The following is a 25389-nucleotide window of genomic DNA, read 5'->3' as shown; positions in this document are numbered from 1 at the left end:
GGGTCCTCCTTCTCCTTGCGCGGAGCTTAAAATTCTCTGCACTTCAACGCCCTGTCATCCCTAATCCCAGCTCACTGGCCCTGCGTTCCTTCCCTTCCTTCACGTGGAACGCTCAACCACAGTCCCACCGGGATACGTGGCCGCACTCCCCAGCGGCCACCTGTCCAGCTCTCGTGACATTCAGTCAAGCCCCTGGCACACAGGAGGCACGTGGAAGCTAGCCCCCGCCCCCCCCCCCCCCCCCCCCCCCCCCCCCGCCTTGGCCCACCCACCAACTCTCTCCTCAAATCTGTTGCTTCTGTTTCATTACCTGGGCAGGCCTGACTGTTGTGTCTTCCTGGCTACAGACAGGATGTTTCTGCTTCCCTCCCCCCCAGATAGGAAACCAATGAGAAAGGCTGTCCGTGGGGGGACAGGCAGTGAATGGTACTGGAGGGGCCCGATATGGATATGGCCCACATGGGCGTGTAGGGAGACAAGAGGCCACCGTGTGCACGTGCAGTGACCACAGGGAACGGGGGCAGGCCCGGCGGATCAGGATTAAAGACGTGACCCCGGCTGCCTCGGTCACATACAAAGGAGGCCCCGGGTCAAGGGGCCTGCCCCCACAGCCCACCTGCTCCCCTACTTGCTGTGCTCGGCTCTCTCCAACTCACATTTGATAAGCTTTACCACCTCCAGGTGGGAGCTGTTGGTCACCATGGTGCCGTTCACCTGTTGGGAAACAGATGCTATTAAGTAACCAGATGGACGTACAGAATCCTTCTCAAGGTCGCAATGTCACTCCTTCAAAGCCATTTTCCATGCTCTCCAGACACCTCCGGTCACTTGTTTGCTCTGTTCTCATCTGCCGTACGTGCTGTCCTCCCAGCCAGTCTGTGAGGATCCAGGGATGAGACCTGCAGCTTCACCTGTTATTTCTGGTAGGTTCCATACCAGCTACCTGCCCGCACTCCTGTCACCTGCCCCAGCCTGTGTCCTCCTCACGAGAGGACCGAGGGATCTCCTCGTCTAGGATCTCCTGAGCACGTCTAGGACTCTGTGCTGGGTGGACAGGGCGGGCAGGTGACAGCAGGTGGCAGCTGGCCAGGACCTCAGGTCAGTGCAGCGTGGGGACGGAATCCAAAGGCACTGGGCCCCTCGCTGGCCTCAGCCTCTCCATCTTAACTGTATTTTTGTTGTTTGTTAAATGAATGGAAAGATAAAACCCATCCCAGAAGCTCAGTTGCTTACAGTCAAGAAGGGCCGAGGATGGGGCTCCTAGAGGCTGCCCCTGCTGCCAGGCACACCCCGGCTCCTGTCGTGGCCCCACCCCCAACCCGGGGGCCCCCGGTGGCAGTGAGGCCAGGGGCTGCAGGTGCCGGACAGAAGGGGAGGGGCACTCACTTTGATGATCCGGTCGCCTTCTTTGACACCAGCTCTCATGGCTGCCCCTCCTGTAGGGAGACGACCTGGTCAGCAGAGCCCGGCCACCCTCCCCAGAGGTCACTGACCCTGCCCTGCGGTCCCTCCGACTTGTCTTCTCAGCCCCTTGTGTCAGGACCTCAAATGCCGGGGGTGCCTCTTGTCCTGCTCCAGTGACCAGACTTCCAGCGGCCAGACCACGGTGCTGGAGAGGCAGGCCGGGCTCCGGGGAGTGGGCGTGTGCTTTATTCGAATGTGTCTGGATGTCCCAGACCAGTAAGAGCTACTTCCTATGATCCAGTGGGAAGGATGGGTTTACCGTATCAACTGTACTGTTAGCATAATGATAGTTATTAACAGGAATATGGACAAAAGGATAAAAACGAGGTTTCCAAGCGTCCTTCTGAAGCCCTGAAGGGTTCAGGGGTATCCTGGGGTTCGTATCAATAAAGATGATCATGGTCACTCACTGTCAAAATTTGTTTTACGCTATTTAGTTCCTCCCTTTAAAATGGGCCACATTAAGAGCTTCTGATTGAGACTCACTGAGACGCTGCCCCTTGGCCAGAGGCTGCGCTGGCTGTGACTGCCGTGTGGTTTTCCATGACTCAGTCCTGGTCTGATTTACATCCAGGAAGCAAAAGAAACACGAAAGCTGAGGCCAGCTAACGAGTGGCGTAAAGACTGTTTTCGTGAATCTGCCCCAGATGATCATTCAATCTGTGAGCTGTACTCATCTGATCAAAACAAAACTCCCACAAAGCACACATAGATGTTTCTGGTCTAAAAAGAGATTCTACAGCGCTGACTGCGTCCCAGTTTGGCTTTTCAATACGGGACTCAAGACTACGCCCTCGTCTCCAGCGCGCTATTTACGGAAGAGGACTCGAAAGGAGCGTGAGATGCTCTACCCTGTGTCTGGAAACCAAAGGTGGGAAAGAAAGTAGGAAACACACGTGGTGATTTCTAGTAACTTAGCGATTCGGAAAAAAACCAGTCTCCAGAGCAAAGGAACCGGAGAAGCTCTCAAGCCTCAGTGAGCATGAGTCACTGGGGGATGTGTTCAAAGGCATGACCCCTGGCCCCCTGGTGGACAGTGATTCAGTAATTGTGGCCGTGGGCTCAGGACAAGGATGGCAGCCATCCTGGGGTCCGGGTGACTCTGATGTCGGCAGGGCACCAACCACACTCTGAGAAACGGAACTAGAGAAGCCTAAGGTCAGGGAAAGACCGTAACCACCACTTCGTTACTCCCGAGAGGTCGACGCTGATGCCAATGTAGGCTCTCCTTGTCTCCTGCCCCAAACGCACACACACGTGTGCAGAGACACCCGTGCACAGACACACACATGGACAGACACACCCCTTGACTCAGGGCTCCCTGGCAAGCCACCCCTCCGCCCTTGTCTCTCTGGGTCCGACTGTGCTTGGGCCTCAGGGCAGGGACATGTAAGAGGGCTGAGCTGCACCCGAGGGACCCCCATGCTATTTGCGTGGGGCCGGCCGCAGAGGTGAAGGACGAGCATTTTGTCCCCACCAGCTCCGTCTCCCCTGTCCGGCAGCAGGGACAACACGGAAGCAGAGAACAGAAGTATCTCTTCAGAGCTCTGTCCTCGGACAGGAAAACAAGCCCCACAGACACAAGTTAACTCCCAAACATCTGAGCTGCAATTATTTATATCCTCGTGTGATCTACAGACCTCATTTTGGTCATGAATTTGAAATTCTCTTTTTACTTTTCCCATAAACAAATCCCAACTATTTCCTCAAAATTACTTAAAGTCTATTTTTCTTCCCACTGTGCAATGTACTTAGTGTGAAATGCTAGCCTGCTCATAGGCACACCTTGTCTTACTGTACTTTGCAAGCAGTGGGTTTTACAAATGAAAGTTTTGCGGGAGGGGCGCCTGGGTGGCTCAGTCGGTTAAGCGTCCGACTTCGGCTCAGGTCATGATCTCGCGGTCCGTGAGTTCGAGCCCCGCGTCGGGCTCCGTGCTGATGGCTCGGAGCCTGGAGCCCGCTTCGGATTCTGTGTCTCCCTCTCTCTGCCCCTCCCCCGCTCATGTTCTGTCTCTCTCTGTCTCAAAAATAAATAAAAACATTAAAAAAAAACTTAAACAAATGAAAGGTTTGCGGGAACCAGCATCGAGCAAGTCTGTTGGTGCCATTTTTCCAGCAGCGTTTGCTCACCTCCTGTCTCAGTGCCACATTTTGATGATTCTCACAATATCTAAAACTTTTCTGTTATTATATTTTTGTATGGTGATCTGTGACGAGTGATCTTTTTTAGGTTGAAAAAACTTATTTACATTAATCTATATTTTTATTCTTGAGGGAAAGAGAGAGCGTGCGCACGTGCGAGAGAGTGCGTGAGTGTGTGCGCGCCCAGGGGAGAGAGGCGGAGGGAGAGGGAGAGAGAGAATCCTAAGCAGGATCCAGGATCCATGCTCAGTGCAGAGCCCGATGCGGGGCTTGATCCCACAACCATGGGATCATGACCTGAGCCGAAATCAGGAGTCAGATGCTCAACCGACTGAGCCACCCAGGTGCGCCTGCGACGAGTGACGTTTGGTGTTACTGCTGTGATGGTGTGGGGGGGCACCACGAGCGGTGCCCTGTAAGACGGTGAACTTGACAGATGCTCCGCCGACGGCCGTGCCCCGTCTCTCTCCCTTCCTCGGCCGCCCTGTTCCCTGAGACACGGCAGCAGTGACATTAGGCCGATCACTGACCCTACGACGGCGCTGAGTGTGCAGTGAAAGGCAGAGTCTCGCGCCCCTCGCTTGAAATCGGAAGCTGGCGGCGATTCGGCTCAGGGGGGAAGGCGTGTCCAAAGCCCAGACAGACTGAACGCTTAGGCCTCCCGCACCCGACGCTTGGCCACGTTGTGAACGCGAGGGAAGGTTCTCGAAGGAAATGAGGAGTGGTGTTCCAGGGAACACGCGGATGACGAGAAAGCTAAACGGCCTTACTGCCGATGCGGACAAAGTCCGAGTGGTCCGGACGGAGCATCGCACGCACCACGTCCCCGGTCCAGAGCCCGGTCCAGAGCAAGGCCCGCGCCGTCTTCGTTCTGCGGAGGCCGAGCGAGGGCGGGAGGCCGCACGGGCGCAGCGAGACGCTGGCTGAGGCCGGTCCTGAGGTCTCGGGAAAGAAGCTGCCCGCGCGACACAGAAGCGCAGGGAGAAGCATCCGGGGCCGATGCAGAAGCCGCGGCAAGTTCTCCGGAAGATCCAGCTGAGAGAATTCACCAGGGTGGCCACACTCACCAACAGATCCTCAGTGTGGACCGAACAGTCTCATGTTGGAAGGGGACGCCGTCCGGGACTCTCGCGGCCAGACGGGACAAGTCAGGGCCCGGTTCCCAAGCTTCGAAGGACGAGCCGACTCTTGTCAGGGGCTAACGCGGCTGGTGACTGTAAGCTGAAGCTCCTTGACCTTCCCCAAATTCTTGGGGCCCTTAAGAATCCCGCTAAACCTACTCTGTCTGTGCTCTAGAAATGGAACAACAAAGCCTAGAGGACAGTACATTTGTTTACAACATGGGTTACTGAATATCTTATGTCCCCCGTTGGGACCTGCTGTGCAGAAAAAAAAAAAAAAAAAAAAAAAAAGATATCTTTCAAAATATTACTGCTCCAGGGAGCCTGGGTGGCTCAGTCAGTTAACCATCCAACTTCAGCTCAGGTCATGATCTCGCAGTCCGTGGGTTCGAGCCCTACGTTGGGCTCTGTGCTAACAGCTCAGAGCCTAGAGCCTGCTTCGGATTCTGTCTCCCTCTGTCTGCCCCTCCCCCACTCATGCTCTGTCTCTGTTTCTCAAAAATGAATAAATGTTAAACAAACAAACAAACAGGGGTGCTGGGTGGCTCGGTTGGTTAAGCGTTCGACGTCGGCTCAGGTCATGATCTCGCGGTCCGTGAGTTGGAGCCCCACATCAGGCCCTGTGGCTGACAGCTCAGAGCCTGGAGGCTGCTTTGGATTCTGGGTTTCCCTCTCTCTCTGCCCCTCCCCTGTGTGTGCATGTGGGCGCGCGCTCTCTCTCTCTCTCTCCCAAACATGAACATTAAAGAATTTAAAAAACAAACAAAATATTACTGCTCCTTGACCATGACCCGGGCACCCAAGAGCTCTGATGGACAACGAGACGAGTGTTGTTGTCGTGCCTGCTGATACAATACCCGTTCTGCAGCCCACGCGTCAAGGAATCATTTCGACTTTCGAGTCTCATTACTTGACAAATGCATTTTGTAGGGCTGTGGCTGCCATAGATAATGATTCTGCTGATGGATCTGGACAAAGCAAATTGAAAACCTTCTGGGAAGGATTCATCATTCTAGATGCCACTCGGCCCATTCACGGTTCACGGGAAGAGGTCAAAACATCAAGACTTCCGCGCAGGCAGAAGTGCAGTGTGGCCTGAGGACGGGGCTGAGTGGCCGCAACCTCAGGATAAAACCTGAGCGGACGAGGAGGTGCTTGCTGGGGAGGAGCGGGGCGAGTGGTCTCCTGAGATGGAATCCACTCCTGGTGAGAATGCCGTGAAGACTGTTGAAACGACAATAAAGGACTGAGAATATCCCATCAGCGCGGTTGCTAAAGGAGCAGCAGGGGTGGAGAGGAGGGACTCCAATTTTGAAAGTTGTGCTGTGAGCAAAATGCTCCCCAACAGCAGCGCCCGTGACAGAGAGACATTCCTAAAAGGAAGAGTCGCTTGATGTGGCAAACGTCATCGTCTTATCTCAGGAAATCGCCACAGCCACCCCCGGCCCCAAAACATCGAGGCAGACCCTCCGGCAGAGACTGTGACTCGCTCATTAGCAGGAACACCCCGCAACAAGGTGTTTTTAACGAAGGCGCGTGTGTTGTTTTCTCAGACGTGACGCCACCGCACTCTGAGACCACAGGACGGTGAGAGCGCGACTTTCTCGCGCACGGAGACACCAAATCGTCGCTTTGAGCCGCTTTACTGCGACGCCTGCTTCTGTGGCGGTCAGGGGCCGAGCCCGTACCTGTCAAGCCTTAGACTCTCCACGTCACCCGCGCCACCCCCGCGGCCACACTGAAGTTCACCCCCCTAGGGACACTGGTTTACACGCGTCCCCGCTCCCACGTCCTTCCCGCTTGTCAGCTCCGGCCGGGGTCGCTTACCAGCACGGCTCTAGCTCCTGGCGGGCGACACGGCTTCCAGGTGCTGGCGGCTCTTCCAGTCGCAACTGGCGGCTCGACCGACCCGCCTACGTGCCCTCCCGCTCTGCTCCCTTCCCATCCTGCCAGCCGTCTTTCATTCCCACCTTTGCGACTGCTCCCGAAATCCTACTGCTTCTCAGGGAGGCTTGGACCACAAACCGCCCGAACACCGTTCGTTCCCAGCACCGTCTCCTCCCAGACCGCCCGGCACACGTCATTTCTCTGGCCCTTTACTATTTAACGTCGGCCGCCCCGGCACCCGCACCCGCCCGGGCCGGCACGCTGTCCCAAACTGTAGGGTGCTGCAGGTGGCACACCGACCCCACACGGCACCTTCTGACCCGGTAAGAGGGCCTCCCTTGGGTGGCAACCTGGCATCTGCCCGACAGCCTGAGGGCCACCCTGCCGTTCTTACCCTTCCCAACGGGGAAGCGGGCACGCGACGTGACCCCTACGAGTTCTGTCTGGCGCACGGCACTGCCGACACGGCCCCGGACGGCCCCGGGGACCAGTTCGTAGTAATTCACACACGCCCAGCACTCCCCACACCTCCAGGGAGCGCCCACGCCCGTCCTCTAATCACGCAGCAGGTCACGCACACGGTTGCTACCCACACGGTGTCCCCGTCCCCCGTGGGCAGCGGGACGTGGCACTCACCGGGCCGCACGGACTGCACCAGGACGATACGATCCCCACTGACGGTGAAGCCGAAGCCATGCTGGTCCTTTTGGATGATGACACAGCGCTGAACAAGACCTGACGAGGGTGACAGACAGAGAAGGATCATCAGGAGCCACCACCGACCGGGAAAGCCCCAGGTCGTCCTCCCGCAGAAAGCCTTTCCAGACTAACCGGCTCCCCAGCCTTTTCCTGAGCAAACCTAGGGCGATGACACGACTGCCTCCGGAGCAACGAACACCTGGAAGCTACCTTGCGCCCCGTGTAAGAAGTCACCCTTCTCCAGTCACTGAGTCGTCTGTCTCTTTGGGTCTGTCAGGTGAGGCTGTCCAAAGAGGGTCAGGACAGGGAAGCAGCCCTGTGACTGAAGCCCAAGTGAGGGGTCTGCTGGGAAATCCCGCCTGGCGAGGGCGGCGGGGGGCGGCTCGTGGGGGGCGACCCGGAGCGGGCCCCTCGCCAGACCCGGGGAAGGGTGCAGGGAAAGAGAAAACCCATTCTTCTCGCACACACGTCTGCCCCCAGAATGTGGAGAAAAAGAAAGACAGCCACGGCTGCCGGGTGCCCCCGTCCCTGCGGGTGTGCAGCGGACCCCACACCCTGCACGCTGCACCCCAGACATCGCGCCCCGGATCCGCGGACTGCACACCGCACTGGATGCCGCACACCGGGCACCGAGCCCGCGTGCTGACCCGGGCCCCGTCCCACGACGGCCAGCGCGGGAACCCTGGAGTTAAACCCAACTGGTTTCGGGCCTGCCTCTGGCCCCTCCGAGCCTATGCACTTGGCAAGTGTCTGAAGCCCTCTGTGCCTCGGCCCCCTGCTCTCTGAGCGGGGACAACATCCCCCTTCCGTGGCTGGTGTACGGACAGAGGAGACAAGTCGTATAAACCGAGAACTGCCGAGCCCAGCACACCCCAGGAGCGCGACGGGAAGGCTGCTTTGCCCCCGGGGAAGGCACCCCTTCTGTGTCTGCGTGTTAGCGCCCCAAGGTTACCTGCTGTGTCAGAGGCGTCAGAGGCGTCCGAGGGCTGGCGGAGGTGGGAAGAAGGCCTGCGTCCGGGCGCCGGGTCTCCCAAAGACAGGCTACTTAACCTGCAGGGCAAGGAGAGCAGCGGTGAGCCGGGCGGGGAGGGACCAGCCTGCAGCTCTGTTAGAAGGGGCCCGAGTCTTGGGTGAAGAGAGGCCACCCCTCTCAGCCTGTAACCGGCTTAATCTGGTGGGAGATCAGCCGTGTCTACACCACTATGTGAGGAGGCAACACCACCTATGTGAGATCCGGGGCCACAGGGCAAGCACGGTCTCCCTGATACCCAGCAAGGCGCGAAGGGCAAGAGCCCTTCCTGGAGTCGGGAGACAAAGAAGGAGTGGCGGGAGCAGACCGCGCACAGACACACACGCTTGGTGGCTCTTACCAGGCGGCAATGGGGCTGACGGAACAGAACGAAGCAGCAGGGAGATGGAGGCAAGGAAAAGACAGGAGAAAACAAAAGCTGGTTAGTGTCAGGAGGCGACTGGCAAAGGACAGGGAGACCGCAGGGCGAGACGGCGGGGCATCAGAACCAGCCGGCAGAGGACGGCGGCGGGTGCAGCAGAGAGCCTCCCCGCCTCGGGCTTTGTCTCGTCCCCTCTAGACGGGCACCTCCAGGTGGGGAACTGGGACTAACCTGGGCGGGGTAGCATACGCTTCTCTGGAAGGGAGGGCGAGAGCAATGGCCAAGCCTCTGAAAACGCCCCTTTTCCTGGAGTCTGGCCCGTCCGGTGGTAGAAATCCGGCCCACGATGAGGCCCTACCTGCAGCCAGCCCGAGGCGCCCCGCTCGGCAAAGGTTAAGTGAGACCCTAACACCTCAAGGTATCGAGGTCACCAAACCAGATCTTCCCTTCAACAGCAGTAGGACAAGTTCAATGGCTGCCACGCCTCTCCGTTCAGGAGAGTGTGCCTGCTGCCCCTCTGAGGGGGTCTCCCGCGTGTCTACAGCAAGTGACCAGGCAGAAGGTCATTAGCGGAGGCGCTGTGCGCAGTGGCAGGACATGCCCTTGGTGTAAATGTTCACGTGGTGGCTGGTTGAGCAAACCACAGTGTGACGGTGACAGTATGATGGCAGGGTGCTCAGCTGCGTGTGACGGGAAGGCCCTTAACGGAAAGGAATGGCCTCCAGGATGTGTTGAGTGAAAACAGCAAGGCGCAGAATTACGAGCACAGGGAAAAGTGGGTAAAAGAGCGGGGGGGAAGTATTTCTTCGTGTGCGTTTACATGCTCGCTCACGTATGCACAAAGGATCTAAGACACCTCTGGGAGGGTACAAAAGAAACACACACTCTGGCTGCCTCTGAGGAAGGAGACTGCGTGTTTGGGGCACAGGGCTGGTGCTAGAAACTCATATTCTCGATTGCAGCCTTTAGGTTCTGGATCCCGCGAAGGAGCCAGCTCTTCAAGTGATATATATGACACGGTAAAATAACTTTCAAAGTTAAAAGACGGGGGGGGGGTCTTCTTCTCCCCTCATCCTGGCGCCCCTCCTCCCTGGACAGGTGAGATTGCTTTTTACTGGCTGATCTTTGGATCAGAGAGAGGAGGACGCCAAGGGAGAGGAGAGCGTGGGGCCCAGGAGAGCGTGACACGGGAATGGAGGACGAGAGACAAGGAAGAACAAAACAAGACATAAACCAGACAAGACACGGGAGACGGCTGGTTCAAGAAAAGCCTCAATCGCACCGAGAAGGGCCGCGGAGTGGAAACTGCCCACAGTGCACTAGTCATCTTGCTGACATGCAAATCCGCCCGTGTCATTTTGCTGCCGGGAACCTCCCAGAGCTTCCGTGTGGTGCGCGGGGTGGGGGGAAGGCTGTGCTGCCCGAGCTGGGCCGTGGCCGCGGCCGAGCGGGACGTACTGCCTGGTCCCCCCACGGCCCCCGGGGCCCACCGCCCAGGCGGGACTCGGCAGGCGCGCCACCTTATTCTCCGTCTCTGCTCTTTGCCACCGGCCCTTCACCTGCTCTGGTTTCTGGCCCCTGCCTTTGCCCGTACCGCGCCTGCTCCCCAGATGTCCCTCCCGCCGCACGGCTCGTGACCGCATCCGTGAGCCAGACGAGAGCGTGCGCTGCCGGCAGCTCCGGCTTCTGGCTGTCTTCAAATCACCCGCCTCCAATCTCTGCCCACCCCCACCCCTCCACCCACGCCGGGCACCCAGCTTAGCTCAGCACTCCGTAAGTGGTCTAGAATCCACGGACGATGACCACACTTGCTGCGGTCATCATTCTGCAACGTATGTATGTCACGCTGTCCCCCTGGAACGTGCACAGTGCCGTGTGGCAATGAGATCTCAGGGCAACTGAGAGAGTGCCCTAGAGCCCAGACCCGTGCTACCCGACGTAACAGCTACAGGCGTCTATTTGAATTCACATCTGAAATAGAATGGAAGTTTCTCAGCTGGCCCAGCCATATTTCCATTGCTTCCTAGCTAGCTACGGTGGTGACCACGCTCACTGGACCCGACAGCACGAGGCATTTCCATCGCCGCGGAAAGCTCTCCTGGACGGCACGGCGCTGCTCCGGGCACCGTGCGAGGCGCTGGGTACAGACGGAGGAGGAGCACACACGCGGGGGCGACAGCTCCGTGCTGGCCCCCCTCAGAGACGGGTCCTCAGGACGGACCTTAACTTGAAGGTCTTTTATTCCAGCCGCTCATCTGCTGTCTGCAGTCAGATCCGCACACCCCACCCCTGGGCTACCGAGGACGGGCCTGAACCCCTCCTCCTCGCCACCTCGGGGGAAAGCCCGTTTTCTGCTGGGACGGCCGGGGCCTCCTCCTGGCCTCGTGCAGTCTGGCCCACGCCTGTATGGAAGCCTGGCAGGGACGGGAACTCGAAACCTGGTTTGCTTTGCGCTCGAGCTGGGCCGTGCGCTGTCGTGCGTCACGAAAGGCACGTGGAGCGGCGGCCCGTGGACCTGGCGGCGGAGGACGTCAGGGGCGTGGACGAGAATCACTTCAGCAACAGATGCGAACAGCCTTTTCTCTTTGAGAGCTTCGAGGAGGAAAAACTACCCCGGAACTGGACAGGAAGACACATCGGCAGATCAGGTGGGCGGAAACAACGCGCGGGCTGCTGGGTCGGCGGGGGCTTGAGCCCGAGCAGAGAGTTTGGAGGGAGCCCTCGGGAAGGTTAAAATCCGAGAGACAAGGGAAGAGGGAGAAGTAAAGAACGTAGTCGGCCGTCAGAAAAGGAGAAGGGATTTTAATGGCAGGGCTCCCCTCTCCTTCATGCCGTTCCCACCAAGTCTGGCAGCAGAGATCAGATCCGAATCGGCCTAAACCTGAAGGGAGAAGGCCTGGGAGAGTGCAGAGCCCCCCTCCGCCCCCCCGAACACGTGGCTCGCTAAACGGCAGCCACGAGACAGGAGGTCTGGCCCAGCTTCCCAGTAGGGCCCCACCACTGAGCCCCCTGCCCAGTGCAGCCGACGTTTCCAGACCCGCTCCCTGCTTCCCGCCCCCACTGACCGTGTGGCTTCTAGCCTTGGGTCTGGGTGACTGGAAAAGCCCAGATTCACTGCGTGGACCGGCCTTCCCCGGCACGGCCCGCCCTGGGCCCCGGATCGGGACCCGCGATTCCCTCCTCACGCCTGACAACCAGACGCGCGCGAGGCCGCCTGGCGCCGAAGGGCCTTCCACCGAGGGGACCCAAACACCGTGGCCCCGTGACGGCACCGCCCTCTGCCCCTGCTCCTCGAGGCTCTGGTCAAGGGGCACGGACCCCACCGTGCTCTCCCTGGCCACGGCAGCCTGCGTTATCTTTTACGCCAAGATTGTATTCTGAAACATTTCAAACGTGCGTTGAGGTTGAGGGGAGCAGCACGATGAGTGCCTGTAGGCCTCCATCTAGACTCCCCAGTCAACATTCGTCACGCTTGCTTTATTTTCCCAAAGTTACACACTTTTTCCCTATTTCAAAGTTGCAGACAGCGTGACACTTGATCCCGAAGTACGTCAGCATGACCCCCCAAGACCTTCGACTTCTCCTGGACGACCACAGTGACCTCAGCACCCAAGGAGCTCACCGTCGATACAACAGAATTACCTCACATGTAGTCCGCGCTCAAACCCAACTGTCGTATGGCTCTTCCGCATGGCTGCTTTCCCACGGCCTGCGACCGGGGTCCAGCCGCAGTTTGCATTTACTCAATCTCCTCGGGATTCGTCTGCTCCAGAACGCCTACCCACCCCGGTCCCTCTGAACCCTGAGGTGTAAGAGCTCAGGCCAGTCGTCTTATCGATCGGCCTGCAGAGGACTCGGCTGTCTCATGATTAGATTCAGATTAAGCCTCTTAAAAGAGTATCATGTAAGTGGTTACGCCAGGTTTGGTTACTTGGGTCAGGTGCGCTCCGGGGAGTCGGCAGTGGTAAAAACATGTTTCCCACTTGAATCGGCGGGCAAGCTGGGGTGATACCTGAGCCAGAGGACCACCTTTTCTCCAACAGCCCCTCCCCAGCGGCCTCACCCTCCACGGGGGCTCCTTGCTTGGACCGCATGCTGCACTGTAGCCGTAGAAAGGCCATCTACTGATTCCGCCACTCCTACATCCACTAGCGGGCAGTCTCCTGTAAAGGAGGCAGTCTTTCCCTTTCCTGGACCGGCGCCACGAACTCATGAATTTCTTCCTTAATGCAATGCATTATAGTCCATTATCATCGCTTTTTTTTAATGTTCTTTTTTTTAAGTTTATTTTTTTTTCTGGGAACCTCTATGCCCAACGTGGGGCTCGAACTCATGACCCCAAGATCAAGAGTCACGTGCTCACTGACTGAGCCAGCCGGGCGCCCCTTTCATCATCACTTTTTGGAAACTCTCGGAGCTGTCCCCATCTGGCTGGGGGGAGACCTTGTTCCTTTACAGTGTCACCGTCTGTCTTTGAGCACATCCTTGCCTTCTGGCACAAGATCTTCCCGGCTCACTGCCTACCTTCCCCGAGCCAGGCCTAGGATCAAACACTCCTGTAAGGACCCCTGGTTCCTTTCAGTGGGAGTCATACTTAGAGACAGGATCGGTGGGGGCCAGGGCAGCGAGTATTTATGCAGAAAGCGTGAGTCCACACTGACATCTCCGGTTTGACTCTGACACTAGCGGGTCCTTCCTCTCCCGGAGTGAGAACCGGTTCCCACGTGAGAGGGTTGCTGGGGTGAACGCACCAACATGTCTATTCAGTCAGTCCGGGGTGTCCCTGCAGCTCTGTCCCCACATCGCGTTGCATCAGAGGCGCGCAGTCAGGACCGTGCGCGGAAGCTGCTTTCTGATGTTATCGGCCTGAAATGCATCCAGGCCTCTTTTCGTACTTGTACTTAACTTGGGGGGTTTCCTTTCCTCAGTATTTATCTAACTTTACGTTTTGAACCTGTTCAGCACGTACATGGTCGAGAACGCAAGATGCCACCTTACAAAAGGTCCCTCCAGAGCCGCCCCTGCCGCGTCCTGCCCCTGCAGGGAAGCTTTCCCACCGGTCTCTGGCTTCCTCTCTGGGCCTCGTCTTGGGAAGCTAAGGAAATGCACACTGCTCCGTCCCGGTCCGCAGAGACCTTCCACGTCCCTCCCCTTCTCTCTGCCCTGCCGGCCACACCCTGATGCTGAGGTGCCCTCGGCCCTCCCTCCGACACTACTCCCGTCATCTGGTGTCAGTCCCGGCCGGGCTTTCCGGAATGCTCCCCCGACCCTGGCGGTCTGCCCCCCTCCACCCGCAGCAGCACCAGGCGCAGAAGAGGCGCTCTGCAAATCCACGCCGAAACCGTCCCCCCGCCCCCCGTGCGCAATGAAGCGCGGACACGCGTGGAGACTGTCCCGACAACAAAATCCGAAACTGCCCATTTACCCCTCCTGTTGGCCTATGGGTGTGTATATTTTTAAAAATTAGTTAAAATTTGAAAATCAGACCCTTTCACACTAAGAAACCACAGGTTTCTGGTTTCTGGCACCACCGTGCTTCTAAGCCCCACAAGGGGACAACGGCTGCCGACAGGGCCTGTTCGCGTCATCCTCGTTCTGTCCTGCCGGCAGCCTGCAGCTAGGGAGCAGCCTAGGATGTCCCCGTGACGCTAGTTACGAAGTCCTTCCTACCTTCCGCGCGGTGTGCGGAACACCTGCCGTATGCTGTCTATTTAACCTTCCCCGGAGCCAGGTGAGGTAGGCAGCACACCCCCATTTTCAGAGTGAGCAGCGGGGTTAAGCAGAGTTGAGATACAATCTGGCTTCAAGGTCCAGGCCCCTGAATGAACTTATCTGACCTGTGGCCACGTATGAGGATCCAACTAACTGGTCTCTATTGGGCCTTTCTTGGTATTTTCTTTTTTGCATACACACAATACATGTACCTCACATGTGCACACGCACACACAATACACGTGATGTACTCTAGACTCACAAGGTACGCAGAACACATACGCTATGTATATCTAGAGAGATAACAAATACGATCAACAGAGATTAAAAAGTACACCCTACGTAAGCTGACGTAGGTCTCTGGTGTCTGGGCAAAGTCATACTCCTGAGCCCCTCCCCAAAGCCAGGAGCGGCAGTGAACCAGGAAAGAGCTACCTTGCCAGGACCTTCGTTCTAGATAAAGTGCACATTCGCTGAACCCTGACCTGGTCTTACTGGTCTGGTTTCCCTTATCTACCAGGGTGGAGGAGCTCTAAGTAGCCTCCTGGCACCCTTTTCAAGGATTCTGCATCTGGGCGGAAGTCTCCCCACGGTCTGAGGCAGACACTCCAGCCTGCACATCCCTGCAGTGAAGGGAAGAGACACTGTTGCCCCTAAGAGCTCATACGCTTGAGAACACTTAGAAAAAAAGAGGCACAGATCAAACGAAAGCAGTCTCCGTCAGAAAGAACCAGAGTGCAGAGTCAACACTTCAAAGGGTGCTGCCGAGAAGGACTGGGCTTGGAAATTCAGGAGCCAATTCCAGTTCTGTTGGAATCCACGGGGCCCTCGGCCACCACCCACTTCTGCACGTGGGTCTCTTCTCAATTCAAGCAGGGGGCAGCGGGGGGTGGGGAGCGGAAGCCCCTGGCAGAGTGGCCAGAGAGGCTCCCACCCCCGAGGTCACGCACTGGCTGCAGAGCGGCGTGGGAACCCCTCACGCTCCCACCCGGGGACCCAACGTGGCAGCTCGGTGGCGGGGAACACGCGTCCTTTCTCGAGCAGCCCCTTCCCTCTGCGCCAGCACCGATTTCCCGGGGTGGACCGGAGCCCCGGGGACAAGGCCGCTCCGACAGGTCTGCTGAAGGAACGTGCACGGCCCTCCCTTCAGAGCTGCTCCCTTCTGAGCTGAGGCTCAGAGAGGCACTCTGTTAGGTTCCCCACGGCGTGGAGTCCCGTGCAAATCTTTTCAAGGTCCACACTAGGTGACCGACGCTCAATGTGCCAGAGGTGAGGCACACCGATGAGAAAGAGTGGGTGACTAAGAAACGGAGAAGTGAAGATGCCCCCGGCTGTCCCGGTCGCCTCCACGCAGGGCTTTGAGGGCGGCGGGCATCGGGGCGGACAGGTGCACGGAGGGGGTCGGGGGGTGGCGAGAACCGGCGTGCGGGGCTCAACACTCCATGTTTATCACACAGCCCATGCTATGGTCTGGAAAGCACTGTTTTGGGGTGAAATACAGGCTCGGGCTTGGGCTCAGCCTTCTCCTGGCTGGCACCCCACCTCTCCGAGCCCCGGTTTCTCAGCAATGAATGTGGAAAATACCATTTCCTCCAAGGGTGGCTGGGAGCACATCACCCTCACAGAAACCTCAAAGCCAACATGTCCAAACTGAAATCAGCCTCCTAGCGTGGGCCCTGCTCCTAAGCAGAGGTCTCCTCCCGAGGTAACCATGCCATGCGGTCACTCACGTGGGAGCCCGAGTTACCTCTGACACCCCTGCAAATCTAATCACCGCCACACCCTACTGCCATTACCCACCACTGTTTCTGGACCCACCTGCTCTGTCCCTCCTTGCCCCTCTCCTAGCACAGTCGGCCGTTCCCCTCCCTAGATCCCATCCATTCTCTACTTGAGAACTTTCCAGCAATCTCTTAAAAAGACAAAGTGGAACGTTACCCTGTAGCAGATTCCGACCGTCCTCATCCTCGTATAAAGGTTCAAATCCTTCCCCAGCCCAGCAGGTGCTCTGGGTGGGGGGGTCCTCGTGCCCCCACTGGCCTCAACCCCAGGAGCCTCCCCGTCCATGAAGGCCAACACACGCTCCAGGGTTCAGGCCAACACACGCTCCAGGGTTCAGGACAAACACCTCTTCCTCCGGGAGGCCTTCCTGGACACCCCACTACGCGGGCCTCCCCCGAAATCTTCCCTGTGGTGCTCAGTGCCGACTGGTCATTTCGTGCTTTCTCGGACTGCTTCACGTCTACTCTCCCCCTTTGCTGATAAAGCTTCATTGTGTCCTGTTGGCCGGAGCACGCAGTCGATATACAATAATTATGACTTGAGGGGTGCCGGGTGGCTCCTGTCGGTTCGACTCTTGATTTCGGCTCAGAGCACGATCTCGCGGTTTGTGAGGTCGAGTCCCGCTTTGGGTTCTGTGCTGACGGCACCGAGCCTGCTTTGGATTCTGTCTCTCTGCCCCTCCCCCACTCGCGCGTGTGCTCCTCTCTCTCAAAAGAAATAAACGTTAAAAAAAAAAGTATGAGCTGAAAGATAACATCAGACCATATGTGCCAGAGAACTTTGCAGACATGAAAATATTGTAAGCACACACTTAGCGTCGATAGAGCCTGAAGGACTGCCACAGTGCACGTAAGTTAGGATTACATTCATGGCTTCGTGGTTTTAACAAAGGCAGGAAGGTGTTAGCCTCTGCATGGACTTACACGGCGAGTGCCATCGACCTGCAGAACCATGTAAGCTCCTACAGTCTTCAGTTTCCCGGACTTCTAGAATTCCATTCTGCACACAAAGCACTAGACAAGAAAATGCACGTTGAAGCGTGTTGTGGCTACAAACTGGGCTGGGGAGAGAGGGGGCCAAAGGAAGAGGAAGGAACCAGAGAGGAGGCCAACTTCACCAGGGCCCGGGAGCGAGGGCAGAAAGCTCTGCTGTGCAAAGACAGGAGGGAGGAGCGGGCACAGGCGGCAGGGGGACACGGCAGCTCTGAGGCCGTCGGTGCAACACGCGGGGGGACGGAGGGTCAGACAGGACTGAGCTGAGAAGATGGGTCCCCACCCGGGCTCTGCCGCTTCCCAGCCGGTGGATCTAGGAAACCCTCGGGTTCTCCACCGCGACAACGTGGACAGTTCACCTGCCGGCTCTCCCTGCCTCACGGGGCGGCTCGGAGTTACGTGGCAAGGTGCGTCAGAGGCTTGGAGACACGGAAGCAACATCAGAGCAGGAGGAGAGCTTGGGGCGGGCTGTGGATTTCATTCCCTGTAGAGGCTGAAGGCTCCCTGGGAGTCACGGGAGCAGATCAGGGCACGAAAAGGATAGGTCTGACTGTGGTGGCCAGAGTGGACTGGAAGGGGAGAGGCTGGAGGCGCAGAGAGCAGGTAGGGCAGGGGTCACATGCACCTGAGTGCCAGCACTGCATGGAATGAACCAGAGCAGCCGGGAGAGGGGCTGCAGGACCGTCTTGTGTCGTCCACAGGGGAGCCGCCCGGGCCACAGGCACCAGAAATGTGCTAGCTCGAAGTGAGAGGGTCAGTGTAAAACACACACACGGGTTCAAAGACTCAGTACAAGACAAAAGAGGAATGCAAAATACCAACACTTTCAACACTGATCACAGGCAGAAATACCAGTATTTTGAGTAGATTCAGTTAAATGAAATATATCACTGAATTCCTTTTACCTGTTTCTCCCCTTAAAAAAAATGTTTACTTATTTTGAGAGAGAAACAGAGCATGAGGGGGGAGGGGCAGAAGAGGGAGACACAGAATCCGAAGCAGGCTCCGGGCTCCGAGCTGTCAGCACAGAGCCTGATTACAGGGCTCGAACCCATGAACCGTGAGATCATTACCTGAGCCGAAGTTGGAGGCCTAACCGACTGAGCCACCCAGACACCCCCCCACCTTTTTTCTTTTTTTAATGTTTTATTTATTTTTGAGTGTGAGAGTGTGAGTGGGGGAGAGACAGAGGGAGAGGGGGACAGAAGATCTGACGTGGGCTCCGCACTGACAGCAGAGAGCCCGACGCGGGGCTCACTCGCGACCTGTTAGGTCATGACCTGGGCCAAGGTGGGATGCTCAACCAACTGAGCCACCCAGGCCAGGTGCCCCTCCTTACTTTTTTTTTTTTTTTTCCATTTTTAAATGTTTTCTTTAATTTTTGAGAGCAAACACACACACGCGAGGGAGGGGCAGAGGGGAGGGGGACAGAGGATCTGAAGTGGGCTCTGTGCCGAGGGCAGGGAGCCTGATGCAGGGCTCAAACTCATGAACCGTGAGACCATGGCCCAAGCTGAAGCTGGATTCTCAACTCACTGAGCCACCCAGGCGCCCTTTTTTTTCATTTTTAAAAGATCCTACTTTTAAATCATCTCTAGGCCCAACACGGGGCTCGAACTCACTCGTAGGTCAAGTCCCACACTCTATCAACCACACCAGCCGGGTGCCCCCTCCTTCCTACTTTTAACGGGACTGCTAGACAATTAATTTCCGATGGCACATGTGTCTTGCGTTCTGGTTTGCTAGACGAGGCTGCCCTGGCCTCCCTGGGCCACAGCTGTCCCAGACGCAGCCTTCTCTCCCGTGGCGGGGCCTCCAGCCTCTCGGACCGGGAGAAGCAACCAGAAGCCTGCCCAGAGCCGCCACCCAGTGACCAGCACAGACTGCTGCCAAGCACTGCCCCGTGGGTGCGGACCCCTCTCCCGTGTTGCTCACTGGACTGTGACTGCCAGAAGGGCTCCTCTCAGTGTCCCCGGCGAGGAAGTGGGGGGGCTCAGGGGGGCGGCCGTCTCCAGCGCTTAGCAGAGAACAAGTCGACTGGCGGTGTACCTTCTCTTCACTCGGGACCTGGCACCGACACCCCCTCCCCCCCCTCCCCCCCTCCCCCCGCCGCCCCCCTGCTCAGCGCAGGGGCAGACTCACATCCGATTCACCTATCTGTCTGTCACACACGCCTCAGGAAAAGCCGGACGTCTGGGCCGGGCCAGGAAGTCAAACCAGTATGGGGGGCGGGCAGGGTGGTCCAGCAGGGGGGGCGGATGGAGTACATCCCCATCCCGGCTCCGACCACTGGTGGGGCTCAGAGGAAATTCTTTCCTTTCCATGAACCTCAGTTTCCTCATCTTCGGAACCGGAAAACCAGCCACCCCCCGCCCCCCCCGCCCCGGCTGCTGTAAGAACCAGGACGTAAGCAAAGCGTCTGGCATAACGCCTGGCACACAGCCTTGCTCGGAAACTGGCTGCCACTCCTGCCGCGAGCCCCTAAGTCCGCCAGAACGAGGCGGCTGCTCCAGGCGATCGCGGCCTGGCTCGCAGCACAGAAGCGAACTCGGAGTTATCCGGTGTGGGCGCAGCCGCCTCTGGGCCTCCTTGGGGCGGACGCCCTGCTGCGCACTGTGAGGTCTGGTCCACGCTCCTGTGCTTCTGTCCACGTGTCACCTCCGACGAGACGGACACCGTGTGCGGACGGCCGGGGGAGGCGGGGAGGCCGGAGCCGCCGTCCACTAGTGCGGGAGGACAGACACCGTAAGCGCGGCGTCTCCGGAGGCCCGGCCGGGGCGTGCGGCCCGCGGGAGGACAGTCGTGGAGGCGGCCGCGGGGAGGGGGCGGGACGGACAGTCTAGACATCTGGGTTCTAGACCAACTCTGCCCCCGTCTTTCCGGATGCCCTCGAGAGAGGAGAAAATTACACGGAATAAGCGTCTAATGCGTCGCAGGCGTCCGTGTAATCCTCACAACAACCTGGTGAGGCAGACGTGGTTATTTTCCTTAACAGGTGAGGAAAGCGAGATTCAGAGAAGTTCAGCGAGTCACTCAAGGGCACGCAGCCAGCCAACGGTAGAGCCGAGACGTGAACTCCAGCCTGCTGACGCGGAGTCGGGTCTTCCCTCCGGACGCCACGGCTTCCTCGGCCCTGCGCTGCAGAGCCTGGGCCCGATCTCCCTCCCTCCGGCTCTCATCGGGCGCCGGGCTCTGCCCTCACAGGGGGTCTTGGGCGCATCGTGTCTGCGTACCCAGGGAGGGCTGACGGGAGCTAGATGTGCTCAACGGCACAGGCAGAAAACAACAGGCGCCTTGACGGGCGGCGATCTAGAAGCTCTAGAAGCCCCGCGGAGTCCGCACCGCGGATGTTCGCGAGATGGCCTAGGGTGTTTTTACTCCAGCTTCCTGGTTTTAATGAGAGGAAGGAATTCAAGAGAGGTCAGAATTCACAAGACAGGGCCCGAGGCTTGGACCTGGTGGGGAAGGGCCTCAATCTGGGGCACGAGATGTCTTCCTCGCCTCCGTGGTGCCCAGCGTGTGGCAGTGGACAAGCCACACACCGCGGCCGGGAGCCAGCTTTCGTGGCGACACAGCGGGAAGATGGAGCCTGCCCCTCTCACGGGGCCCTGAGATGACCACGTTACTCGTAAACCCAGAACCGCTTTCGGCGCATCCTGTCCCACCTAAAGTTTTCCGGAAAAGGAAACTAAATGTGTAAATCCTCCTGAAGTGATGATAATACTTAAAAAAATTTTTTGTAACCTTTATTCATTTTTGATAGAGACAGAGCATGAGCAGGGGAGGGGCAGAGAGAGGGAGACAGAATCCGAAGCAGGCTCCAGGCTCTGAGCTGTCAGCACAGAGCCCGACAGGGGGCTCAAACTCGTGACCTGAGCCGAGGTTGGACGCTTAACCGACTGACCCACCCAGGCGCCCCATGATGATAATATTTTAAATACACAAGGCACATCTGGCTGTATACTTCATATGAATAGAATTGTTACTTGAGTCAATTTTTGATTACTGGCACAATTAAAGGACAGACCATAAAACAATCCAGAATAATAGTCAATCCAAGAAGTCTCCATTTTGCTTTCAAAGAGCCTGTCATCGGCTCAGAAGATTCACCTTTCTAATTTACTTTTAGTTAAGGTGGATTTTAAACTTGTTTTCTTTCCCTGAGTTCGGATCAGAATTGATGGGGAAGTACTGGGTGGCAGGCGAAAGTTCGCCTTGGATTTTAAAGCTGCCGAGCTGAAGCCATACACTGGGTCACGGGGAGGCAAGCCACTGCCCTTTCCTACCACCCTCCCCCCCGGACCCTGCCCTCGGCTGAGGAAGATGTTCATAGCTGGGGAGCCACCGGTTGTACTGGGGGGGGCCCCGCCAAGGGAGAGGGACAGAGACGGACAGGTGGGGGAGGTTCCTCTCTGGCTGGCAACGGGCTCCCTGCCTTCTGGAAACTTTCCTCAATGCGCTCACCAGTGATGACCACTCCTGTTCTTTGTGCTGTCCAGCCTTTAGGATTTCGACTCCTGCTGTAAGCGCACGCCCTCCCCGCCCCCACATTAACAACATACCTGCTCCGAAGGAGGGACTCTGAGTTTCTTCAGCACCCGCCTCTCTAGGCACCTGACCTGGGTCCCCAGCCAAGAGCCCGGGTTCTACCCAGGACCCTTCCCAGACACAACCGGTTAGGAAGCCGATGGAAGGCCAGCCAGACCCCGAGGCCCTCACGACAGGCCCATCAGCAGCGACCCCTCTGGGCCCCTCTGAGTCACCGCACCCCACCGGACCCCTGGTGCGGACGGGCCAGGGCCTGCCCTCGAGGAGGGAGACCGGAAGAGGGCTGCACGGGCCCTGCCCGCCTGGACTCTTCTGGGTCTGCAGGTGGGGCAGACACCCTCGGAGGCCGTTTGGTGGGAAGACAAGGGCCTTCAGAGCAGCGGCCCCTCCGTCTTCCAGCGAAGGCTGCTTCCTACACTCTCCTACTGGGTTAAATCTTTTGTGTTGAGGGGGCTGCACAACGGTGAAAGGGGTGTTAAGATTACTGGAGCCGGGAAAATGGACACAACCCCCCCTCCCCGTAGGTGAACGGAGATGCTAAGCACATGTCCTGCACAGCTACACTGCAGAGCACTGACTCCGACTCAGTTTGTGATCAGGCAGCAGTTTCAACAGGGCATCCTAGAGCCCCGGCTATAACCTTGGTTGTGGGTCCTGGTTTCCTCCCAAGCAGAGTGTGGGGCGTGTGCGCAGGCACGGGGGTGTGTGTGGGGGTGCGGGGGCCGGTGACGGGGAGAGGGGTGCACGAACCGGATGGTCCCTGCCGTTCCCTCCTGGGGGCCTAGAAACACACACACCTTCCACCGAGGCACAAATCCCATCACCATGGGATTTGTCAGATCAACAAGGGACCCCCCCCCCCCCCAAGCAGGGCAATAACAGCATTTCAACTTGGAAGGAGCCAGTCTGCTAAACACCACCTTTAAGAAACAAACCAGGACTGACCGGGAGATAATCAGTGGCAAGCAGGACTCGACACTGATTATTCTCCATCGGGCCAGGCGCCAGGTGCGTGTACGGGCTCAACGAAGCGCTGAGTGACGAAATTGCAGCCCCTCCCAAACTCCAGCATCCGGAGAGCGCGCCCCCGCCCCTGCCCGTCTGCTACGCTGAGCTCCAGCCCGCCCCCAGCCCGCCCCGTCAGCGTCTCCGGCGACCTGTGTGGCTCCGGAGCGCACACCTGCCACGTCTGAGTCCGTAGGCGCCACTGACGGCCCCGTGTATCAGCCAGCGCTTCACCGTCTACGGTCACCTCCCCCGTGCCGATCATGCCTCCCTCCAAACAGGCCACGTCTCACGCTCTCTGTTGACAGAGCACGCGCTGGCGACGCGTGGCTGGGCCCACACCCCTCGTGCGTGCCTGCGACCGGCTGACGGACGGGTTCCAGCGAGGACGAGACAAGCACGTGTGGGGCACACTCACGGAGACGGTGCGCGTGACGAGGCTGCGGGCTCCTGGCGCCCTCCCGGGTGTGGGTGCCGGCCCTGCCGCGTGCCAGCGACGTGGCCTTCGTCGCCTCCGCGCTCTGCGCCCCCGCCGGCTCACCGTCAAAATGGGGGAGGTAAGACTGTCCCTCTCCTGGGGCTGCTGTTAGGACCGGACTAGTTAAACATGCAAAAATGAAATGCTCGGGCCGGGGCCTGGCACACGATGAACTCCTCCAACACTAGCCTTTCTTGCCTGGGTCACTCACCCGGCACGACAACCCCCTGGGACAGCACTACGTGGTGCTGTAAGTTCGCAGACGAGGAAGCCGCGCCGCGGGAACGCAAGCATCACGCTTAGCTTCGCGCACCGGGGAGCGAGGCGCAGCTGGGACACGACCCCGGGCGGCCAATGCCGCGTCCCCCCGCGGGAGGGCACCCTCGGTGCCCGTGCCGCTCTGCTGCAGACCGTTCTACTCAGCGCTCTGACACCTCAGATCCCATGTCCCAGATGGCAGCACTGGCTGCTGGTTTCTCCTTCCGCGGATTTGGGCTCTGCTAGCATTTACTAGGCACCCGCTCGGTGGCGGGTGCAGAGCTGGGTAGCACCTCGCCTGGCCCTCGGAGTAACCCTGCACGCGCGTATCTTACGGATGGGGACACTGCAGGTGGAGACGGCCCTGGGTTACGACGGCCTGTGCCAGGGCCGGCACGCGGACCCCGCGACCCCAAGCTCAATGGCAGCCCCGGGCCAGGTGGGCTCTGGGTGTTTCCTGGCCCACGCATAAAACACAACACGGGCTACCGTCTACACATCTGCCGGCCAAGTGCACAGGCTTCGGGATCTGCTTCCTGGGTTGGTGATCCTGATGCGGACACTGGCCCTGTGACCTCAGGCAAGACAGCTCACCTCTCAACCTCAGGTGTCCTCACCTGTAGCAGAGGTTAGGACTACTGCACGGGATTGTTATCGGACTTGAAGGTGCCGTTCACGAGAGCATTTTGCACAGGGCACGCCATGAACACTCAAGATATGTACCGTATTGTTATTATTATTGTTACTGCCAGCGTGGGAAAGGAGTTGAGTCGCTCCCCTATACTAGTCCAGCATTTCCCCGCCTGTTATTATGGAAGATCCTGTAAGGCAGAAGGATATTCAAGTCAGTGACAGGCGGGGAAACTAAGGCTAGAGACACAAGGTCCCCACCCAGGGGTGGGGCCGACCGGCTCTCCCGGCCTGGGCCTGCAGCACGTGGCACTTCCACACCCGGCTACCTCTCTGGGCTCTTTAAAAAGGTCCCGGATTTCAGGGTACACAGCCTCTCACCCCCAAGGCAGGCCTTGTAGCCCGAAGCCTGTCCTAACTGCCAGAGCTTCTGGGACTCGCCCCCCCCCCCCCCAACCAAAAGTGGGTGCTGGGCGAGCTGCTCCAAGTGGAAAATCCAAGTCCATCCCAGGCGGAAACCCCAAATCTCTGCTGTTCCAGCAGATTTCCAGGACGCGCTGGCTCCCAGAAACCACAATTACAGGCAAGCTCAAGGCCGAGCAGCAATTAGGCCCTTACCATCGGCTCGGCAGTCTCTGGCCTCTCCCACCCCCTCAGCCAAACCCCGTCGCGGCCCCCGCACGTGGACAGAGACGCAGTGGGGATTTCCACCCCTCCTCCAGCCCCCCTCATTTCCAGGAGGCTGAAGAAGGGTAGGTGGGGGAGGAAAGAAGCCGTCTCCCGGGGGTAACTGATGAGGACTGGAAGGGACTTCCACGTGCTGAAGCGTTCCGAGGTCCTCCTCGTTCCTCCCTCGCTCCTCCCCCTTCTTTCCACAGAGATGACACTGGGAACTCCCTCCTTGGGTGAGACCCCCAATGTGAGGGGGAAAGGAACGGGAGGAAGGGGAACGGCACCTTCAGTCTCCCCACACAGAGCGCTCTTGGCTGCAGATGGGGTGGGGAGGATGACATCCAGAAGGCCGGGAGTCTGGGCCTCTGACTCTTATACGAACATCAGGTGTGTGTGTGTGTGTGTGTGTGTGTGTGTGTGTGTCCCCATCGTGAGTAAATGCCCCTCCCAAAGCTCCTCCTCATCCAGGCTTGTAGGAACACAAGCCATGCCTTCTCTTTTTTAAAATGTATTTATTTTGAGAGATGAAGGGAATGTGAGCAGGAGAGGGCGAGAGAGAGAAAGAGAGAGAGAATCCCAAGCAGGCTCCACACTGTTAGTGCAAAGCC

At 58.3% G+C, this 25389-nt stretch overlaps 1 protein-coding gene across 10 annotated transcripts in view; it reads right to left on the bottom strand.

The window, feature by feature from the left end:
* ARHGEF11 (Rho guanine nucleotide exchange factor 11) overlaps window positions 1–25389 on the bottom strand; it is an 87303-nt gene that overhangs the window by 34513 nt on the left and 27401 nt on the right. For 9 of the 10 annotated variants that reach the window (XM_042926419.1, XM_042926428.1, XM_042926420.1 and 6 more), the window contains exons 2-6: window positions 8684–8698; window positions 8266–8363; window positions 7251–7349; window positions 1387–1436; window positions 657–714 (exon numbers count right to left, since the gene is read on the bottom strand). In XM_042926419.1, the coding sequence (XP_042782353.1) occupies window positions 657–714; window positions 1387–1436; window positions 7251–7349; window positions 8266–8363; window positions 8684–8698 (320 nt within the window). The remainder of the gene's footprint in view (window positions 1–656; window positions 715–1386; window positions 1437–7250; window positions 7350–8265; window positions 8364–8683; window positions 8699–25389) is intronic. The other variant, XM_042926423.1, reaches the window with a different exon arrangement.

Source organism: Panthera leo, chromosome F3 (assembly GCF_018350215.1).
Source record: "Panthera leo isolate Ple1 chromosome F3, P.leo_Ple1_pat1.1, whole genome shotgun sequence".
Taxonomy (NCBI): Eukaryota; Metazoa; Chordata; class Mammalia; order Carnivora; family Felidae; genus Panthera; species Panthera leo.
The sequence above is the reverse complement of the archived record's forward strand: the minus strand, read 5'-3'. Positions and strand labels throughout refer to the sequence as shown.